Here is an 18,962-nt window from a genome sequence, read left to right on the forward strand (position 1 = left end):
CACAGTAACTGTTGATAAACATCATTAGCTACAATGTATGATGTCTACAGTGATACAAATTACCGAGTAAAATATTTCCAAAATAACATCATAAACACCACCAGTTATGTCCACATAATTTTACCTAGGAACTTGGTTAGATTTATTGCATTTAATTTTCATGCCCTAGCATTTTATCATTCATATGTCTCAATCCTGTGCATGATTCTGTAAAGTATTTTTAAAATAGCAGGTGTTTTCTGTGTTCTAGATACCTACTTAGACATGACTGAGAACTGATCTTGGAATCTACGTCAGTAACTAAGTCTTCATGGACAGAAAATCCTGCAGAGGGCTAAACTACCATTGTTTAGTGTTGCTTTACCCCTTTCTCTTGAGGAAGCTTATTAAAAGCAAGAACATGTAAAAATGCATTACTGTTAGTTTTAGACAATTCAAATGGCTAGAATAACTGCTGTTCAGGTTCTTACGTTTTAAAACTACTATGGACTTTTTTTTTCCTTTCTCCTAAGCATATTTCTTACTTAAGTTTTCTGCTCAGTAGGTTAGCATAGAAGGAAACAAAAGCACCCATTACTGTGTCTTGAATTCCTGAGAGGGGGCAGACCTCTATCCACAAGCATTTGCTCTTACCAGTGGTTGATTTTGTTACCTGTTTGCAGTTATGAGGCACATTTTTCTCTCTGCTGAGTTTTTCCCAGAAAGAATGGGAAGAAAGCAGAAAGAAAGGCAACTCTTCTGCGGAGCCACAAACCTGTTGTGGTCGAGACGGACAAACGACATAGACCAAGTTCTTCCAGGATGAAAGTAGTAGATCCCATTTATTGCCACAAGTGCATTTTTATACAGTTTTACCAATTCACGTGTCTCTTCACTATTGGTTACAAGTTACAGCAAGTAACATCTCATTTGCTAATTTTTCTATCATCAGTGTTACTCTTCTACTCCCTTCTCTCTCACGGGTACACCTTAATATCTCCGGATACTCCTTTACTCCCATCTTTCTCACGGGTAGGCTTTAATATCTTCAAGGCTGATCTCTGTTCCCATGCTCTCCATCAGGGAATCCACGGACCCACCATAGTCCTCCACACAAACAAGGGCTCCAAACCAAACTCTCTTCTTCCCACCTCCCACCCTCAAACAAGGGAGCAGGAACCACACACCATAATTACATTTCAGCAAAATGCCACGACTGATATAGCTGGTTGCCAAAATAAACCACATCCAAAAACCAGTACTGAGTTGTAGCCATCTGATACTGCCAGCCTGTTGACTTTTACTGAGAGGTGAAAAGGCTCCCAAAGCAATTACTGCTGGATGAACGAGACCAGACCTTCGCTTTCCTTGAACAAGGATGCTTCATACAACATATAACTATTTCGGAACTAGCTGAAGCTCTAGCTACTGTCTTCCCTTGCTACTTAAATGCTTTAAACCCCAAGTGTCCTTTGGTTCATGACTGACACTCCTTATGGCTGGGATAAAACACACATTCAACGCTGTCTGAAAGACAAGTGCTAAAGAATCACATTGGGTAGAACAGCCATCAGAAATGCTGATGGTAGCAGTACAGATACATTCGGGTAAGATATGAGAAATATATGAGTCCCATGAGAACCAGAACTCTCGTCCCTCAGACCAGCACCACCAGCCACCCCTCAGAGGGGTCTCCCCACACGCCAGCGCGGCGCGGGACAGCCAGGCGCCATCTTGGGTCACGAGGGACGGCACCGCCGTTCGAGTACACCGACCGTGGGAAGGGGCAGCCCTCCTCACGGGGGGCTCCTGAGAGAAAACCCGCACGTCCCGGCGGCCTCGTGTCCCCGAAGACACGCGAGCACCCCTTCCCCAGCACCCGGCCCCGCCGTGCCCGGCCCGCAGCCCCTACCTGCGTCGCCGCGGCGAGGCCGCCCCCTCTCCGAGGTCCCGCGGCGCTGCCTCGCCTGAGGGCAAGAGAATAAGACAGAGTTTGCTCGGCCCGGGCAGCCCACCCTGCCCCACCTGCCTCAGGGCTGCCGCCCGCCCAGCCGCCCACCGCGGCGGCGAGGAAGGAGACCCGCTACGCCCGCGCTGGTTCTCACCTGGGGAGCCGTAAATCCCCACCGATGGGGGGCTGCGCCCCGGCGCCCCGCGGAGACAGGGCTGGAAGGCAAAGGCGACACGTTAGTGATGGCCGGGACTGCCCTGCCCTGTCCGGCGCCCTGCCCGGCGGGAGGCTCACCCGGCAGCAGCCAGGCGCACAGCAGCGCCCCGAGGAGCAGCCGGGCCTCCATGCGAGCGCTCAGCGACTGCCCGCGGAGCTGCGGCTCCAGCGCCAGCCGCTACCTGCGCCCTGGGCTCATCCCGCCCTCCCGGGCGGGGCGGCCTGCGGGTTTATCAGCCGCCCGCTCGCCCTCCGCCCCCGGCCCTTCCCCGAGCATCCACCCTGGACGCCGCCCCTCACCCTGCGATGGAGCTGCCGGCCCCTGGGCAGCTGCTGCAGCCGCGCCGCTCCGGCCCCGCTAACACTCTCCTTGGAGCTCCCGTGCCGGGCGCTGGCCTTGTCGGCTCCTCACGTTTATTTCCACTTTTCCGCTCTTTTGGGGTTTAGGAAACGATGAGTGTTACGGTTTCTCAGCTGAAAGCCCCGCGGTGGAGTGCCGGGTGAGGCTGCACCCCGCCTCTAGCGCCAACACAGCCGGGGCTTCGCCTTTGCTGCCGGGGACGTGGCGCGGCTGGAACCCGGCGGCTTGCGGAGCTGCCCGCTGTGCTCACCGGCAGCGGACGGTGTCCGTGCTTGGCACGGGGCACTGGCCCTGAGCCACCGAAACGGGTGTCAGAGCTTGAGTAATGAAAGACATGAGTAAGACATGAACCGACTGCAGCATGCGGCTAATATGTATAGATTATTTCCATACCTCTGATAACTTTTTTTCACTATAAATTCACACTCTTGAATTTTGAGCTCTCTGTAGACCCTTTCCCATGTTTATTATTTTTACATTTTTTTTCTTGTGATTAAATTTGCTGTCTGTTTTATCTTCCATTATTTTTCTTCCCTCTTCCTATCACTGTGACCTTTTTTCTCTTCTTTTCCCTTTCCCATCTGCTGCTGCCTCTCTCCCCATCATTCTTCAGGTTTGTGTATCTTATAACAAAAGCTTTAGAAGCTGCCCACACCAGGTGAGAAACTCTCAGATGAAAAGGGGCCTTTTCTGACTGCTTTGGGAAGTCTGTTAACAGTAAGTCATTAAAAAGATCTCTTTCCTGCCTTTGTAATTTGTCCCTGTGGATTGTGTTTCTTACAGCAACAAGTGTTTTATTTCTAATGAAATGATGGAAAACTAGTGATGTTTTCACTGAGAATTCTGTTCTCTCCTGTAAATGTTGGAGGGAGAATGTGTATGAGAGAAAAGAAAGTGAAACAGAAAAGATAGTCTTTAACTTAGGTACAGCCTTTTCCCTATAACCTCAAACAGGTTTTTAGAATGGTATGCTAGCCTCAGCCGGTAGCAGAGTCTGTCTACTCCGAATGTATCATGCACTTGGCTTTGGGGAGCTTTCTCTGGTCTGGATTACATTAATGGAAGTAGAGAAAGTAGATCAAAAGCAACAGGAACCAGTTTACACAACACATGTTTTAATGTATTTCTTTACCTACTAAATGGCTGGCTACTTTATTCATTTTCCCTTGATGTCACAGGTAGCAGACAATAACTGAAACTAGTTTAAAGCTAATTTAGATGCAATTTGATTTCTTGCTATGAAAGCTTTCGTTATCCGAAACTAATAAACAGTCATAATTGTACCATCTTTTCATATGGCAAATGTGAAGTAATGGTAACTTCAGACCCATCTCATAAATGTACTGATTATCAAATTTCCAGTTTGGGAGCATGGGATAGGTTTGTGGGTTTGTTTTCTTTGTATTTATGCACAGTAGAGCACAGGAATACATGTAACAGAGCTGAGTAACAGCCACACAAGTTCATTATCCTGTCTGTGGTGTGTTCTTTACCTGATGATCCTGAGCAGTTTTCATATCACCAAATGAAGTTAATTCTACAATATTTTGCTACATTGAGGAATTTCAGACTCCTGGACAAATTATCTAGATGACTAAAGAAGTTACCTTTTTTTTTTTTCAAATGTACGTAACTTTCAGCTTGTAAAAGATCTACTCTCATAAAGTCTTCTAGAAGTGATTGATAGATATCAATGACTGTTGCAGTCTATATGTAAATTTAAAGGAAACATACATTATATGTGTCCTTTAAATTTCATGTATCTCCTTCCTTTTCGAATATAAGACAATGTTGTTTTGCATATGTGGGGAAGAAATTCTATAGCTAAGTGTCTAATGCTTGGATAGAATAGCTTTTCAATATTGAATGGTACTGGAACTTAGGTAGAAGACAAATAATTTGTGTACTAGTAGTTGCACTTTTAAGAGAAGACTGTTTTCTGAAAACAGCTTTTGTATTTGTTTGTATGCAGGCTTAAAATGCATTCCTCTCTTATTCCTGACACCTGATATGAGAAATGGGTACCGTACATACCATTGAAATGTCCCGATACAGGAAAGCCATCTTCTGAAAGGGGTAAGAGCAATTTCTGAAGAGCTGGTGTAGGTACAAAGCTTATCACACAGAAATAATAAAACAGATTCCAGCTTGTGTTTGACAGTATATATTTTTTTAATGATGCCTTTATATGTATTTGTACAAGTTTCCACACTGTTGGAAGGAAGAACAGCCAAGGTGCCTGTGCGTACATAAACTCTGCTCTCTCCAGATTTATGTGGGTAAAGCTGTTTCTGCTGGGAGACTGAGGGACATAGGTGAGCAGATCTCCACTTGCTTCCAGCCTTGATTACAGAAGTCTTTATTGTGTACTGCTGTAGGGAAAGTGGGAGAACAACCAGCCCAAGACAAAATAACCTGAAAGAGATTAGTCTGAAATAGGCTCTTCCTTTTCAGGTGCTCTGAACTCGATTCTTAAACAGTTACAGGAGGCATGTGAGAGGCTACATTTGTAAGCAACAGTATTCTGTTAGTGGGAAAGGCTAGTGGAAATCAAACTTAGATAGTGATAAATCAGATTCACCCTGCTTACCTAAAATTAAAATTAAAAAAAAAAAAAATTATCTGCAGTAGAGCAATTTGTTGAACCATTTTTTTCCCCCTCCAGGTGTTAGGGTGCTTTAGACTTCACACCTTCATGCTTTTGTTAATTAGTCGGCTAGCGACATACATACCTACAAATACAAAAGAGAAGTTTAGATGTGAGCTCTGTACCGTATGAGAAGCACCAGTTGTAAAAATACGCCTGGCACTGGGGCGGGGGGTGCTTTTCTTTTACTTTTTCTCTTTTGCTTTGCCCTTGGACAGCCAAAGCCTGGTGTCGCAGGCAGGTTATCGCTGCCCGGCGGCTCGCACCGCAGGTGCGCGGAGCAGCGGCGGGGGCCGGGGCTGCTGCTGCTGCAGCTGCTGCTGCTGCAGGCGGCAGCGGGCGCGCCTCCCACCGCCCCGGGGCGCGGCCTCCCCGGCGCAGCCGCTCCGCGCAGCGCCCGCACCCCGCGCACCATGGAGCGCAGGGTGGCCCGTGAGTTCCGGCACAAGGTAAGAGAGCGGGGCCCACGGACACCCGGGGTGGCTTTACCGAGCGGGCACAGGCTGCGGGCAGAGCTGCCCCCCGCGGCCTGGAGGGAGGCGAAGCGCCGGGCTGGGGCACGGCTCTTGGCGCCGGGAGGGCCCGGGGCGGCCGCCCGAACGCTGCCTCTGTGCCAGAGCGAGCGACGGGGAAGGGAGAAGCTCGGGGGACTTCGGCGCTGCTGTGCCAACGGTGCAGAAAAGCGGGTGTCAGCCTGCTGTGAGGGGCTGCTTTTGAAACTTAAAACCCTTAAAGAGCGAGAGAAAAGAAAGAACGTTCCCTGAGGCATGAGCCTTGATACAATTTTATTTTATATCATGTACGCAGTTCAAGGAAGGCAAAGTGCAGGTGCTGTAGTCCAGGCCCAGGCAGGTCACATTTGCAGACCTGCGCTGCCAGCTGGTGCTCGGGAGACTTCAGAACCACCTTAACATTCACCAGTGCAATTGTGTGTGTGCAGTCATGTGCAAATGCACTTGATACATGGAGCGACTCGGCCTGCCTGGCACGTCATTTTGTCGTTTGCCCCGTTAAATAAGCGCTTAGCAGAGTGCAGAACGGCATGAGCGAAATAAGCTCAAAAAGCTCTGTTTAAGGAAAGGAGGAGGAAAATGTTTCACACGTTTAAGAGATGTTTTTGAATATCCATTTAGGATTCCGTCAGACTAAAGCTTTCAGTAGTGTTTCATGTGTGTTTTGTGGGGGAGGATGTGGTTGGTTTGGTTTAGGTTTTTTGTCAGGTAGAGAATGAAATTTTTTCAAAGTAATGTAGTGTGTTTTATAGAAGTATCGTCTGGTAATAAGCTCATTAACTAAAGACTTGTTAGGATCAAGAGGAGGGGTTGCAAAAAAACCCTCCTATATGATAAACTGAAGTTCAAAAATGTTAAAGACCTGAGTACTCCATAGTGATGACTATAACCATCTAGCAAGTTATTTCTGCCTTGCGACCTATTGCTGTGTAACTCAACAGTTGTGCAACATATCTATAAAGACTGCTTCCTAGGCAGATAGTTACCATCTTGAACTTTAAACCTTTTCCCTTTCGTTGCTGCTATAATTCATAAAACATTCTAGTCACACCCCTGATAACGTAAGACTTATTGTCAGCATTTGGTGATGCAAATAAGTAGTATGCAGATCTGAGTGAAAACTTGATCTGAGTTAGAGGATACTGGAACAAGTATTTTCATTAAATTATTTTTTATCATCCTGCTTCTAGTGGCATCTGTGGCAATTTTGGTGTCTTGGATATTTACTTTTTGTGTGTCAAATCAGTGAAAATACTCAGCCACAGGATCTGAGTTTTCTTCATTTGTGACTTTCATGGGTTTTTTTAGTAATTTTAATGAGTTCTCCATATTAACCAAGCAGCAATTAAAAATTAATAATATATTCTAGTCCTTTCATTTCCCTCAATAGTTTTTCAAAGGCTGTGTGTCTTAAATAGAGCTTTATGTTATTCTTTTAAAGCTGACAGATTGGGCTAGTGCTACAGTACTGCTTTACTGTAATCTGAACTATTTTTCCTCACAAATTCTACTGAATAAACTTATGTAGACTTGTTGCCAGATTTTATTTCGCTTTTGTATGCAGGTGCAGTTTTTGTGATGAGTCCTTATTAATTTATATGAAAACCAGTGCAATTTATATAGGGAGAAACAGAGCATAAGCAACTCTTTATTTGTGTTACAGGATTGTAAATTATACAACTACTACAAAGATAACCTTAAATAATCACAGAAAGGCTGAGGTTGGAAATGACCTCTGCAAGTCATCTGCTCCAACGCCCTGCTCAAGCAGGGCCACCTAGAACATATTGCCCAGGACTGCATCCAGGTTTTTAAACTATGCTTAGTTTAAAAGCTGTGAAGTAATCTATCCCGTACCTCCACAGTTATTTTCTCAAGAAATAGACATACTTCTCTGATCCAAGTTACACCATGTCACCACTGATTTTTTTATTTTTTTTTTTTTCTTAACAAGCAGGGGCATGATCTTTTAGAAATTAGAGTCAGCTCTTAGAAGCTGTTTATGAGCTGAGGTAAAGTATGTCTACAGTAAGACTTTGTCCCAAGGGGTTGGTGAATTAGGAAAATGGAGATGCAAGTGGCTACAATGAAGTGATAATTGGTGGAATAGACGGCAGCATGAGAAGAATAACCGAATTAGAGAGGTGGCCCAGGAAGATTAACCCAGCTGTAGCATTCTGAATCTGTAAGAAGTCACTTGGGTGTTTGTTTGTGTTGGAGTATGTCGCTGGTGCAGCGTGAGAAGTGCAGGATTCAGACAGAAAGGCTGAATATTTTATGTGAAGAAATGGCAGAATTTACACATAGACCACCAGTTCCTGAGTGGGAGTGGGGCTGTGTCCATCAGCTGGCACATCAGAGAAACATGTCATGTTGTTACTCGCTGCTTTCCCAGTCAGGAGCAGAGATGATCATGGTTTTGCTCTTTGCTGTGTAAGGTTGATGTGCTTAAACATTTAATGTTCTTCATGAGACAGCTCATACAGTACCTTAGCTAGTACTAGAAATTCTGATTTTTGTGTTGTATATTTCCTGATGGGGAAGGGGAGAACGGATGTTGGATTTAGTTTTATGGGTTATCACCTTTGCCTTGAGTCTGCGTATAATATTGGTGAAACAGTCAGTTTTGATTGTAACCATTTTATTTCCTTTTAAGGCAGACTTTTTCTTCTGTGTTTTGAAATTCACTGTTAATAAATTGGTTTACTCACTAGTATTGCTGTCAAGCAATCTTGTTCTGCGTGTAGCTTTTTGGCCTTTAGGTATTTTCAAAGTGTATTTTTCCAGAGGAGAAAAGTAATAGAAAACCACTTTTATGTGAAGTCTTACTTTAGAGAGCCAAAAGGGGTTATGAAGAATGTATTTAGTTTAGAATATAATGCAAACTGTTGCAAACCTAGAAAGAAAGGGCCTTTCTTTAAGTATGCAAATTGGTCCTCAGACTGCATGTGACAGTAATATTAGCCTTTAGGTCAGATGTAAATTGTTTTCCTCAACATTAAGCTTGTCCAAATGTAAAACTAATGTGATGTGACTTCTCACTGCAAGTAAGATGAGTGAGGGTCTCACTGTCACTGAATATAAATTGAACTCCTCATATGAGAATTCTTGGGTGGTTTTTGTTTTTGTTTTTTTCTTTTATTTAATGTAATTATCCAAGAGCAGGCATAGTAATATGACACTGGTTTAAGTGAACGTACTATTAGTGGGGGAGGAAAGAATAACTAGTAAGTTCTATCAGTTAAGAGCTGGAGCAAAGAGGAACAGAAGTGCAGCAGTTTGCATAAGGTTGTAAGTGAGATCCTGAAATCAGTGGTTTGGGTGATAGAACATAGTATAATCATCTTGGTGTGGTGGTTTATCTGTGACAGCATGTGCTATATTAATGAATGGCCAAAAAGGTTTCTGAAAACATTTATTGAACAGTACAGTGATTATCAGGTAAGGCAAATATGATAATGTAATAATATTACTGCTGCGGGAAATCTAGCATACAGAATATGTTGGTATTTACCACTTTGTCCAGTTGTTGTAAGGCTAATTTTAGAAGGTCTTCTAAGTTTCGCATTGCGAGGTAATGCTCTGTTGGAAAATTGTGTTTATATTTTTTTTTTTCCTAAAAAAAAAAGAAAAAAAAAAAAGTCTTTCCCTGTTGAAATATTTCCTCTATGGCTTAAGAATTTGTGAAAAACTGATATGTTCAACATTTGTGACTATTTAGTCAGAGATTTACCATAATGTCCTTGGGTTTTTAGGTTAATCTACTAATTGACAATGAAGCGGAGAAGGATTACCTTTATGATGTGCTGCGGATGTACCACCAGTAAGATCTAGACTGATATGTTTGTGTAGAATTTTACTAATGTTTTTAAATTTAAAGAATGAATATTCAAGATTTTAAGTGATCTTTCTATGTACTACTAGAAAAGTAGTTGAAGTAATAGTTTTTGTCCTGTGTAATAAAGTCTTATACTTTTACAGCATAGCCTACAGACAAGTAGGAAGACAAGGAAGGAGCATGTCTGTAATAACCCATAACGCTACTTTGGTTTTATGAGTTTGCAGTTTTGTAAAAGAATTTGGTGGATTTGTATTGGGTGGAAGGGAGAGGGGAAAGCACCTGGATGATGAAACTGCTCTTAGGAAGCAGGAAGAGAACATTAGTCAAATTAATATTTCCAAATAATGCTGATTTATTTGCAACAGAGGTTTTAATTGAGTTTGCTTCTCAAAGGTTTTCGCTAACTCTTCAGATAAAAAAAATATTTGCAACTGTTTTATCTGAAAGCTGAAACAATTTAGTCTGAGAATCCGTTTGGCATGTTTAACAACTCTGGCTTATTACAACATAACAGGAAAAAAATTGTAAGGTGATAGGCCTATTACTAGTCATTTTGCTGAACTGATTTAAACCACAGTTGCTTAGAACCTATATCATTGCAAATGAGATCAGCCTCTGATCCATTGTTTTCCAAAGAAGATGAGAATGTATTTTCCACTCATCATAGACAAGTGGCTACCATAGACATTGTTTCCATTCATATCTTAATTAATGGCATCTCAGCTGAGTGAAATGTAGACGTTTCCATCTGATGTTTGCACTGAGCTATAGTTATGGTTGCATTCAGCTGCATATCTGATTCAGTTTCACTCAGGTCTGTTTAATTGCTTCTCCATTCATAAAGCCAGTTGTTTGGAAAGCCAGTTGATTCAGTAGCTCTTAATTATTTAAAATGTTCTTGCAGTTACAAAATTAACAATGCATACAGTAACTTTTTTCAATTTCCAAAATTGCAATGACTGAAGCGAAGTTTCCAATATCTCTGTGAACATATGTTGATGATGTATCACTTTTTTAGAATATATTATGAAGTATTCCAGTGCAAAAATGTGCTATTGCTGTTGGAGTTAACATTTAGCATGTGCTTCACTGTGAATAGCACTTCCAAAAGTATTTGGCCTCTAATCCCATGTAATATGTGTTCCTGATCTGTATTTTCATTGCATATGCCTCAGAAATATTGTATGCCAAGAAATGTAAATTATAAGAGAGGGAGCAGCAAAAAACATAGACTAGGTTTAACTGGATGTTGTGTAGGAATAGCTCCACTGAACATTTTGGAGTTGTTCCTCAACTCTCGCAGCTGGGCAACGAAGTACATTTTCTAGACCTATATCTATCTCAGTGCTGACAACATCAAGGAGCCTACTTTGCATAGTTGTCATAAAACAGATGTTCACAGTGGCTTAACTTCTGTAGATTTTGTTCATTGGTTGATGGCCTTTCAATTTAGATTCGGAAAAAAAAACCCCAAACAAGTCTTTAGCTACTGAGTATTGTGATTTTATTTTTTTCCTGGATCAAAACAATTTGTCCATCCCCTAAGTTCAGGAAAGGAAGGAGCTCGTAGCCGGGATTCACTTACAAGGATTTCTAACTAGTAAGGAAGAAAAACCTAGTAGGCAGGTATATCTGGTGTGGAGTTGTTTCCAAACTGTTCCATACATCTTTTGGGGACTCTGAAAATGAAATTAAAGATGTCATCTATAAAAGTGATGTACATGACCTTAAAAGATAAAGGCAGTATATAGGAGATTTCAGTTGTTTTGAAGCAGATAGTTGTTAGTGCTCTTTGTTTACAGAAGCCCTGCTTTCTAAGGGGTTATTTTGCTTTGGTTAAACCAATATCTGTGTGAATAACTTTTTTAGTAGGTTGAAGAGACATGCAAATATTGAAGCCATGTGTACATTAAGTTATTAAATGATGCTTTGTGTTGGTGTGTTGATTACCTGTGCTTGTTTTCTCACTATGTTTTTGTAGATCTATGAATCTCCCAGTGCTTGTGGGGGACCTAAAACTTGTGATTAATGAACCAAGCAGATTGCCTCTCTTTGATGCTATTCGCCCGCTTATCCCTTTAAAACACCAGGTGGAATATGACCAACTTACACCCAAAAGATCACGGTAAGAGAATGCAGAGCAGTGCAGCTAACTTAAATACAAGCAGAAAATACTGAGTTTTCAGAAAAATTCCAAGTAAAATATCGGTCACTTGTGTAGAGCTGGGCGTAATTAGCTAGAAGTACAGTTTTGAGCTACGTGAAATTATTTAAGTCCAGGTTGTTTCAAAAAGATGGACGCCATTTGAAACTCTTACCATTGAAATTGGGTCCACCTTTCTGAAACACCCTGTAGTTTAATCTAGTAGAAGCAGAGTAAGGAAGTAAAAAACAATGCTTTCCAGTTGAAACAATCTTTTCTCGCTTTTCCTGCATTTCATAATAAAAAAATTCTTAGAGCTCTAACCCTCTAGAAGCAGACAGCTTAAATTATTTCAGATGTCTTTTCTTATGAAAAATACTTGATGGCTTTAGCTAACACACATCCATCCAAACATCAGTCAATTTGCTTTTTTTCATGCCTAAATGTTATAGAAAAAAATCATGTCTAACTTTCATATGAAACATTATTGCCACAAAGTGTTATGCAGCTGAACAGTCTTCCATTTTTGCAGGAAGCTGAAAGAAGTGAGATTGGATCGTTTGCATCCTGAAGGACTTGGAATAAGTGTGAGAGGTGGAGTGGAATTTAGCTGTGGCCTCTTCATCTCCCAGTTAGTTAAAGGAGGACAGGCAGACAATGTTGGACTTCAGGTAAGAAAATTATATTCGTGGTTGCTGTGCTGCAAAAAACCTTTTGCTACAATATTAGGGCAGTGGGCAGTAAGAGTTGTTTCTTCATATTTAGAAACAGCTATTGCTAAGGTGCTTTTTGTCTCTTGTAGTAAAATTCATAAAATATGAGACAATGCCATAGTAAATACCATTATACCAATGATGAATCATGTTATTAATGTTGTTCTTTTTCTTTTCACTGTTTGAATGATATGTAAACCTCTTTTTTTGTATTTGGGATACGATAATTTTTGAAGATAAAAGGGCTTTCTGGAGTATTTGTACATCATGAGTAGCAAAAGTTAAATATAAGCAGAAGGAAAAAAATATCTTCAATTAGACTGTGGAAGAGTGTTTTAAGTTGCCAAATTCTGAGTAAATGTAGAACAGAGCATATAAACACTAAATATGTTAATTCCACCTTGCACAGATATAATTTGTGTAGTGAAATGTTTATTTGAACCTCATAAATATATTATGGGAGTTTCGGTTTATGCAATGGAAGTACATAAAAAAAAGAACCTATTTTTAACCATTTTCGATATCTGTGTGCTGCATAGAATTGCACTTTGTGATTAATTTTTAGATAACATGAACTGTAACTAGATTGGCAAAAATAATTATATATAGAAACACATTTTTTCTAAATCAGTACTTAGCAATTTGCATTAATGAAGTTTTGGGTGTTTGGGGTTTTTTTAACGTGTCACCTCTTGCTCATATATACCTTAGTGAAGAGAGAACTGTGCAATTGCTGTGGCAAATGTCTGCATATTTCTATGCTTTCCATGCTGATTAGGTGTATTAAAGGTCTGTGTTTCTGAGTAGAAAGTCTGATAGGCCTGACTAATTTTAATTTGTCAAGTGTGTGTAGTTGCTGTAAGTATTGATATTCAAGGACTGCATTTAATACTAGTCCAAAACGTATTAGACTGGCATGATTCAATACAGTGTTTAATTAAAGATGTGTTTTCTAGATATGCTTCAGTGTAACCACTTGACTCTCTTAGATTTAAAAAACAAAATCTCTGTTGACAAGGCAGTCAAAGTTAGGGTTCCATGCCTGTTTAATTCATGCTGAGAGCTTTCTAAAATTTAAATAAATGTTCCTCTCTCTGTGTACATGCACGTGCCCTTTTGTTTGTGCGTTCATACCTATATATCCCATTCAGAATCACCATTGAAGTAGTTTAGTTTTCTGGCAGTGTGCTCTGGATAGATGCACGGCTGGCTCCCTGGGTGCTTTTAGAAACTCCTCCTTAGAACAAAACCACAAATTCAAGGAATACATCACCACAAATTCTATATTTAGTTGGAATTAAGAGAGTGGTATGGGGCACCATAGATACCTTGCTGGATGTATCAGTCACCTGCTTTTAGGCATGGGATTTTCCAGTGGGTACCTCTGGAAAAGGGCAGTGATGCACCCTTCCAGAGTTCACGCTACAAAAGCTCGTGTAGCTTGTGCAGCGCATTACACAGTGAGAATGGGAAATGTAGACCAGGATTGTGATCATCTCAGAGATTCCAGCTGCATCCTTCCTCCACTGCTAGAAAACTGAGAAAAAGACAAAAACCAGTCACTTACAGGGCTTCTGAAAACATCTCCTGGAAAAACTGGAAGGTGTTAATGATGCTGAGCAATAAAGGATTTGACAGCCACTGTCTTTAACTATCATGCTGGTACATTCGTCTTAAAGCTGTGTTGTAGCTCTGCTTCTCTGCTTGTTTCAGACTATATGTTTTGACCTGATTGATAGATAAAGAGTTGTGCTCTGTTGTTGTGCTACTGTAAGACTGTCAATTTTCGTTTTTTCTCAGAACACAAAAAGGCCCTGCTGGCTTTCTGTGACTGAGGCCGTTGTACTACATGTTGGTGACAGTGAATGGGCTTGTAAAGGATCTTTGGGCTGGCTTGTACAAATTGTACTGCAATTCAGAAGGTGGTTAGAGTTCAGCAGACAAAGTAGGGACAATAAGGGGAAAATATGCTTGAGACTGACTGTAAATTCATTAGGGTTAGATTATATGTATTAGTATCAACAGATAGTGCTTTGCAGCTCGTGTAACTGTCTGATTTCTGGGTTTTGATATGTGATGTTAAAGCTCAGCCTCAAGTGCCTTCATAATAGGTGGCACTAGGCACCATGTGAACCCCGCTGAATAACAAGAGCTGACAGGCAGTCCATTGTTCTAAATTGCTGTCTCACATTAAAGCCAACTGCTTCTGAAATTTCACCCACCTGCTTTATTTAACTAAATCTCTACACATTTTCTGTCCTGAAAATGCTGTCTGAGAAAGGTATAATGATCTTCTGTTACACCATCAGTTTTACATCCTGCTGCTTTTTTAAAAAAATTACAATTCATTTTGCATGACTTCTCCTTGAAGTATTTTCCAAGTTACGGTAAAATGACTGAGTAATCGTGAAGGCTCACTGAGGCATTTGTAGTTTTGACTCATTTTTGATTACGGTTTCTCTAAAAGGCAAATGTTTTGTCCTTTCATGAAGAAACGTACTTCATCTTTCCCCCGCCACCCCTGCTTTCTTATACTTATGTCTGCGGGCATTCTGCTGAATACAAAGAGACGGAGATCAGTATGAATGATGAAGTGGAAGAAGTATACAAAATGAGAAGTTCGAAACAGTGATGTTATTATGTAAAAATGCTTCAGTTTCCTCAAAGCACTAAATATTGTATTTCTCATGTTAAAAGTTACAAATAATAGGCATTTTACTTGGGAGAAGTTTAGTGTGCAGCTTTTGTTTTGAAAGTCTGTCATCTCCCTGTTTGATAGTGAGAGAGGAAACAGTGATATATAATAAAATAATTGTTACTGGTCTACCCTGCTCAATCCTGCAGACTTTTATCTCTACTGTTTCTGATTGAGAAGATTGGTGTACAGTGATACAAGTACAAAAGTAACAAAATATATGAAAACAACTTTATTATTATTATTAGTATTAGTGTTATTATTATTGACACTTTTTTTTCAGGAAAAGCTGTTAACTGTCCTAAAGAGAAGCAGTTTGTTAACATGCCTACATGTCTCCCGTAGTTCAGCCTAGACTTGAGTATTCCTAAAGCACCATCACTAATACATTGTCAGTCAGTAACAGAAATGTCACTGGGATGAGTGAAGAGTACTAGACTGTCTTTTTGTTTTGTTTCTCAAGCTCAGCAAAGAGAAGTATTAAAAATATGTATATGGTAAAAGCTCATTCCCATATGGAAGGAAAAAATAAAATATGCTCTTGGCTGCATTTATAATTTTGTAGGTGTGTGCCTCTTGGGGAGATGATATAAGAGATCTGACTTTTAGTGCATGACGACTGCTCTGCTGATACAGAAGCTATATGGAGATTCACAAATAGCACTGCCGTTTGCAGTCCTAACACTGGGATGCTTCTCTGTGTTAGGGCACTGCAATTAACAAGAGTAGCTTAAGTTACCCTTTAAAAAACTGGATTTGTGCAAACCAAAGCTCTGTGGTCTGTTATAGCCTGCATGATGCGCAAGATGTGAGTGCAAGAGGGATCTTGAACTAAGGTAAAAATAAACACAAAGCCCTCCAACAGCAAATACGTAAGATCAACAGGAAAGTGTAGGTAGATCAAATGAGCTCAAAATTGTTATACACAAACTTCTGATATTTTTGCAAGTAAGTAATGCAGAGAGCGGCCAGAGATGGGAATGGAGGAAGCTTTTTGAGTATTTTATTATTGAGGAGCTCAACCTTCCTTTGAAGAGCAGAGGTCATTCACTTTCATACCATTTCCTGGAATAACTGGCAGAATCCTAAATAGTCTGAGTCCTAATGGTTTTTAGGGGATATTAAGTCTTTATACACAGTGCCACAAGTCTGACCTATCTCTGAGCTACTTGGCTTCTTGGTAGTACAGTCACATTGCCAGTGCTAATCCCAGTCCTAAAAATGCGTTATTTACAATGGGTTTCCTGAAGCGTTGAGGGCAATGGGACAGTTCCGGACTGAAATTCTTGGGTTTGGGTTGGGGAACTAGCTTACAATTTAGTGGTGTATTTGCAGGTGAAAGAGGACTGCAATGGCATGGATGCCAGGCCTGTGGGATGGATGGGTGGGTAGGTGGATGTGGTTTGGAATGTTTGGAACAAGTTGGTTAAGTGAGTTAAGTGAATGTTCTTTCATAGCACAAGCTATCAGGAGTGTGACACTAAACTGCAGAGCGCATGTGCTTTTCCTTGTCTGATTTGGCAGGTTGTATGCTCAAAAGCCTTCAGTACTGACCTATTTCCTCTCTTATTAAGGATCATGTTAAAAATCTGAGTGGCTGAAGTGAAAACAGTCGAGGTGTGAGTGCTGCAGGGCGCAGGCAGGCCGCTGCCTGGGGGAGGTTTGGGGGAGCCCAGCAGGTGGAGCAGCAGGCTTACTAGTTGGGGCTCGGGACGCAATCGTGTTCTGCCTCTGCAAAGGTGTGCCCTCCTGCAGGACAGTCACATCTTGCATTTTCTTTGCTTTTCGTGGTCTTTTGATGCTCTGTTGTTTCAGACAAAAATCTTCGAGTTCAGTGGAGAGGAAACTGTGGTATATGAGCTATGCTGGTACAGTGGACGTGTTGTTAATGTTTTGTGTACTGTTGCAGAGCATGTGGCACTTCCCAGAAGAAGCAGGAAAGTTTGTGAAAGAAGTGAAGAAGTGGGTGGTTTCCTGCCTTGCTGCTGCTTGTTTGTTTTGTTTGTGGTGTTTTGTGGTGGTGGTGTTGTTGGGGGGTTTTGTTTGTTCTATTTTTTAGCTGAACAGATCACAACAGGAAGATTCGATAATACTTATTACATAGGATTTTTTCAGCAGCTGATGGCATGCCCAATGTCCTGTCACCCAAGGGTAGACCTGTTGCTGTGTGTTAATGAGACAGTCTCTAAGGCATAGGCTATATTGAGGAATTCCCGTTTCCAGTTCTACTCCTTCCTTTCACGTAAGGCTTTTGGTGCTGAGCTGTGCCGTGCCACAGGAGGAGTCTCCAGATGTGCCTGTTTTTTTTCCCTAAAGCTGTTAGCGAGCTGCAAGGAAGCTAGTCCTCAGTGAGCTAAACCGTCACTTTTTTTTTTTAATTCCCAGGTACAGCTAGTCCTATCAAATTTGTGTGATGGAGAAAGCACTGTATGATTTAGTCAGTATGGCCACAGTAGATCACTTGCTCCATCTAAGACTGGTGGCATTACCTTCTGTCCTTTCAGTGACAGTAAAGTTGGAAAGTTTCTGTGGTGGAGACTAAAAGTATCTGGCTCAAAAGAAAAAAACCACACTTATATTAAAAAAATATGGTCACAGAGTTATCTAAGGTAACATAGTCTTGAAAAACATGTTAAAGGTTACAATATTTTTTTGTAGTACTGTTGTGAGTATTCAAATGAAGTTTTTAATTCTGTAAGCAGATAGTGGGTTTTGCACAATGGCATTTTTCTTGCACCACCTTAGTGGTTAGAGCTGAATGAGGCTTCTCATCTCTCCCTGTTCCTGGTGAGTCTCCTGTGCCACCTGCATTCTGGAAGAGCCAGCTCTTCTGATCTTCTGCAGCAGCGGTTGGCAGTGTGTTCACAATTGATCTTGGTACCAGGGGCTGGTGCACCAGCAGTCCCAAAGCAAGTGGATGAAAGGGAAATTCCCCTCAGATCAGAACTACTGTAGCCAGAGTCTTTATATTAACTGTCACCAAAGCTGTTATGATGAACCTGCTTCTTCCCCTAAACTTTTTAGTCAATGAAAATGTTCACTAGGATTGTAGAAATTGTGCTCTTGATTTGTGCTATAAAGACCTTTTCCAAACCTAAAGTGAAAGCACAGAGCCTCTCAACAAAGTAATTGTAGATATTTTTTTTAATGAGCATGATGACGCATTCCACTCAATTTAAGTTGTTCGCAGCTAGTTGCTTTAACTCTCCTGAAAGTTGAAATCAGCTTGATGCAGATACCAGCATGGAAAACTGAAGCCTGTACTGAAACATGCTTGATACATGAGTGTTTGAGTCAAAAATGTTAGGAAATCATTAACTAGGGTAATGCTGCCATGAAAGCAGACATATTTGTAAGGAGGAACACAACATTTCATTGATTTAAGAACAAAATTCTATTCTGTTGATGTTAATGAGAAAAGTCCTGTCAACTATCAGGGTGGCATTTTGATAGTTAATAAAAATTCACAATGGTTCATAAGAAATGCTACTGGAGAGCAGTACTTTGGTTTTGTTCTCGTGGAGATCAAAGTACAGAGGTATAAGACGGTATTGTTGATGCTTTGTTGTTAAAGCCATTTTCTGGTCATCATTTGCATATACTACTGTGCAAAGGATTGATTAGCATTGCCTAATGGAAGAGAAAATGCACGAGCTTTCACACGGTCATGTCACATGGTTCACGTCAAGTAAAAGTCTTTGCTCATGATGCTCTAGCCAGGGCCTGGCACTTTTCAGTGTTATCTCGAGCAACTAATAAGATACAACCTTAAATGAAGTGAGCAGTGTCTCCATCACTGATTCATTCTCAGACTACCTAATGAAGGGGATAATTAGGCAGACTTCAGAAAAAACCTGGAGATTTCTAGTCTAGTTGCCACGTCATATCAAATTTGGATTTATAT

At 41.1% G+C, this 18,962-nt stretch overlaps 2 protein-coding genes across 3 annotated transcripts in view; one reads left to right on the forward strand and one right to left on the reverse strand.

Moving 5' to 3' along the window:
- Positions 1-2,276, reverse strand: part of OTOG (otogelin) — a 108,990-nt gene extending 106,714 nt beyond the window's left edge. Inside the window, exons 1-3 of the mRNA XM_065636091.1 lie at positions 2,225-2,276; positions 2,085-2,145; positions 1,892-1,946 (exon numbers count right to left, since the gene is read on the reverse strand). Coding sequence (XP_065492163.1) covers positions 1,892-1,946; positions 2,085-2,145; positions 2,225-2,276 — 168 coding nt within the window. The remainder of the gene's footprint in view (positions 1-1,891; positions 1,947-2,084; positions 2,146-2,224) is intronic.
- Positions 2,277-5,549: 3,273 nt separating this feature from the next.
- The window catches only part of USH1C (USH1 protein network component harmonin), a 49,088-nt gene continuing 35,675 nt past the window's right edge, over positions 5,550-18,962 (forward strand). For both annotated transcript variants that reach the window (XM_065635489.1, XM_065635490.1), the window contains exons 1-4: positions 5,550-5,603; positions 9,422-9,489; positions 11,489-11,632; positions 12,183-12,321. In XM_065635489.1, the coding sequence (XP_065491561.1) occupies positions 5,568-5,603; positions 9,422-9,489; positions 11,489-11,632; positions 12,183-12,321 (387 nt within the window). In that variant the 5' untranslated portion in view covers positions 5,550-5,567. The remainder of the gene's footprint in view (positions 5,604-9,421; positions 9,490-11,488; positions 11,633-12,182; positions 12,322-18,962) is intronic.

The sequence above is a fragment of the Caloenas nicobarica genome, chromosome 5 (genome assembly GCF_036013445.1).
Source record: "Caloenas nicobarica isolate bCalNic1 chromosome 5, bCalNic1.hap1, whole genome shotgun sequence".
Taxonomy (NCBI): Eukaryota; Metazoa; Chordata; class Aves; order Columbiformes; family Columbidae; genus Caloenas; species Caloenas nicobarica.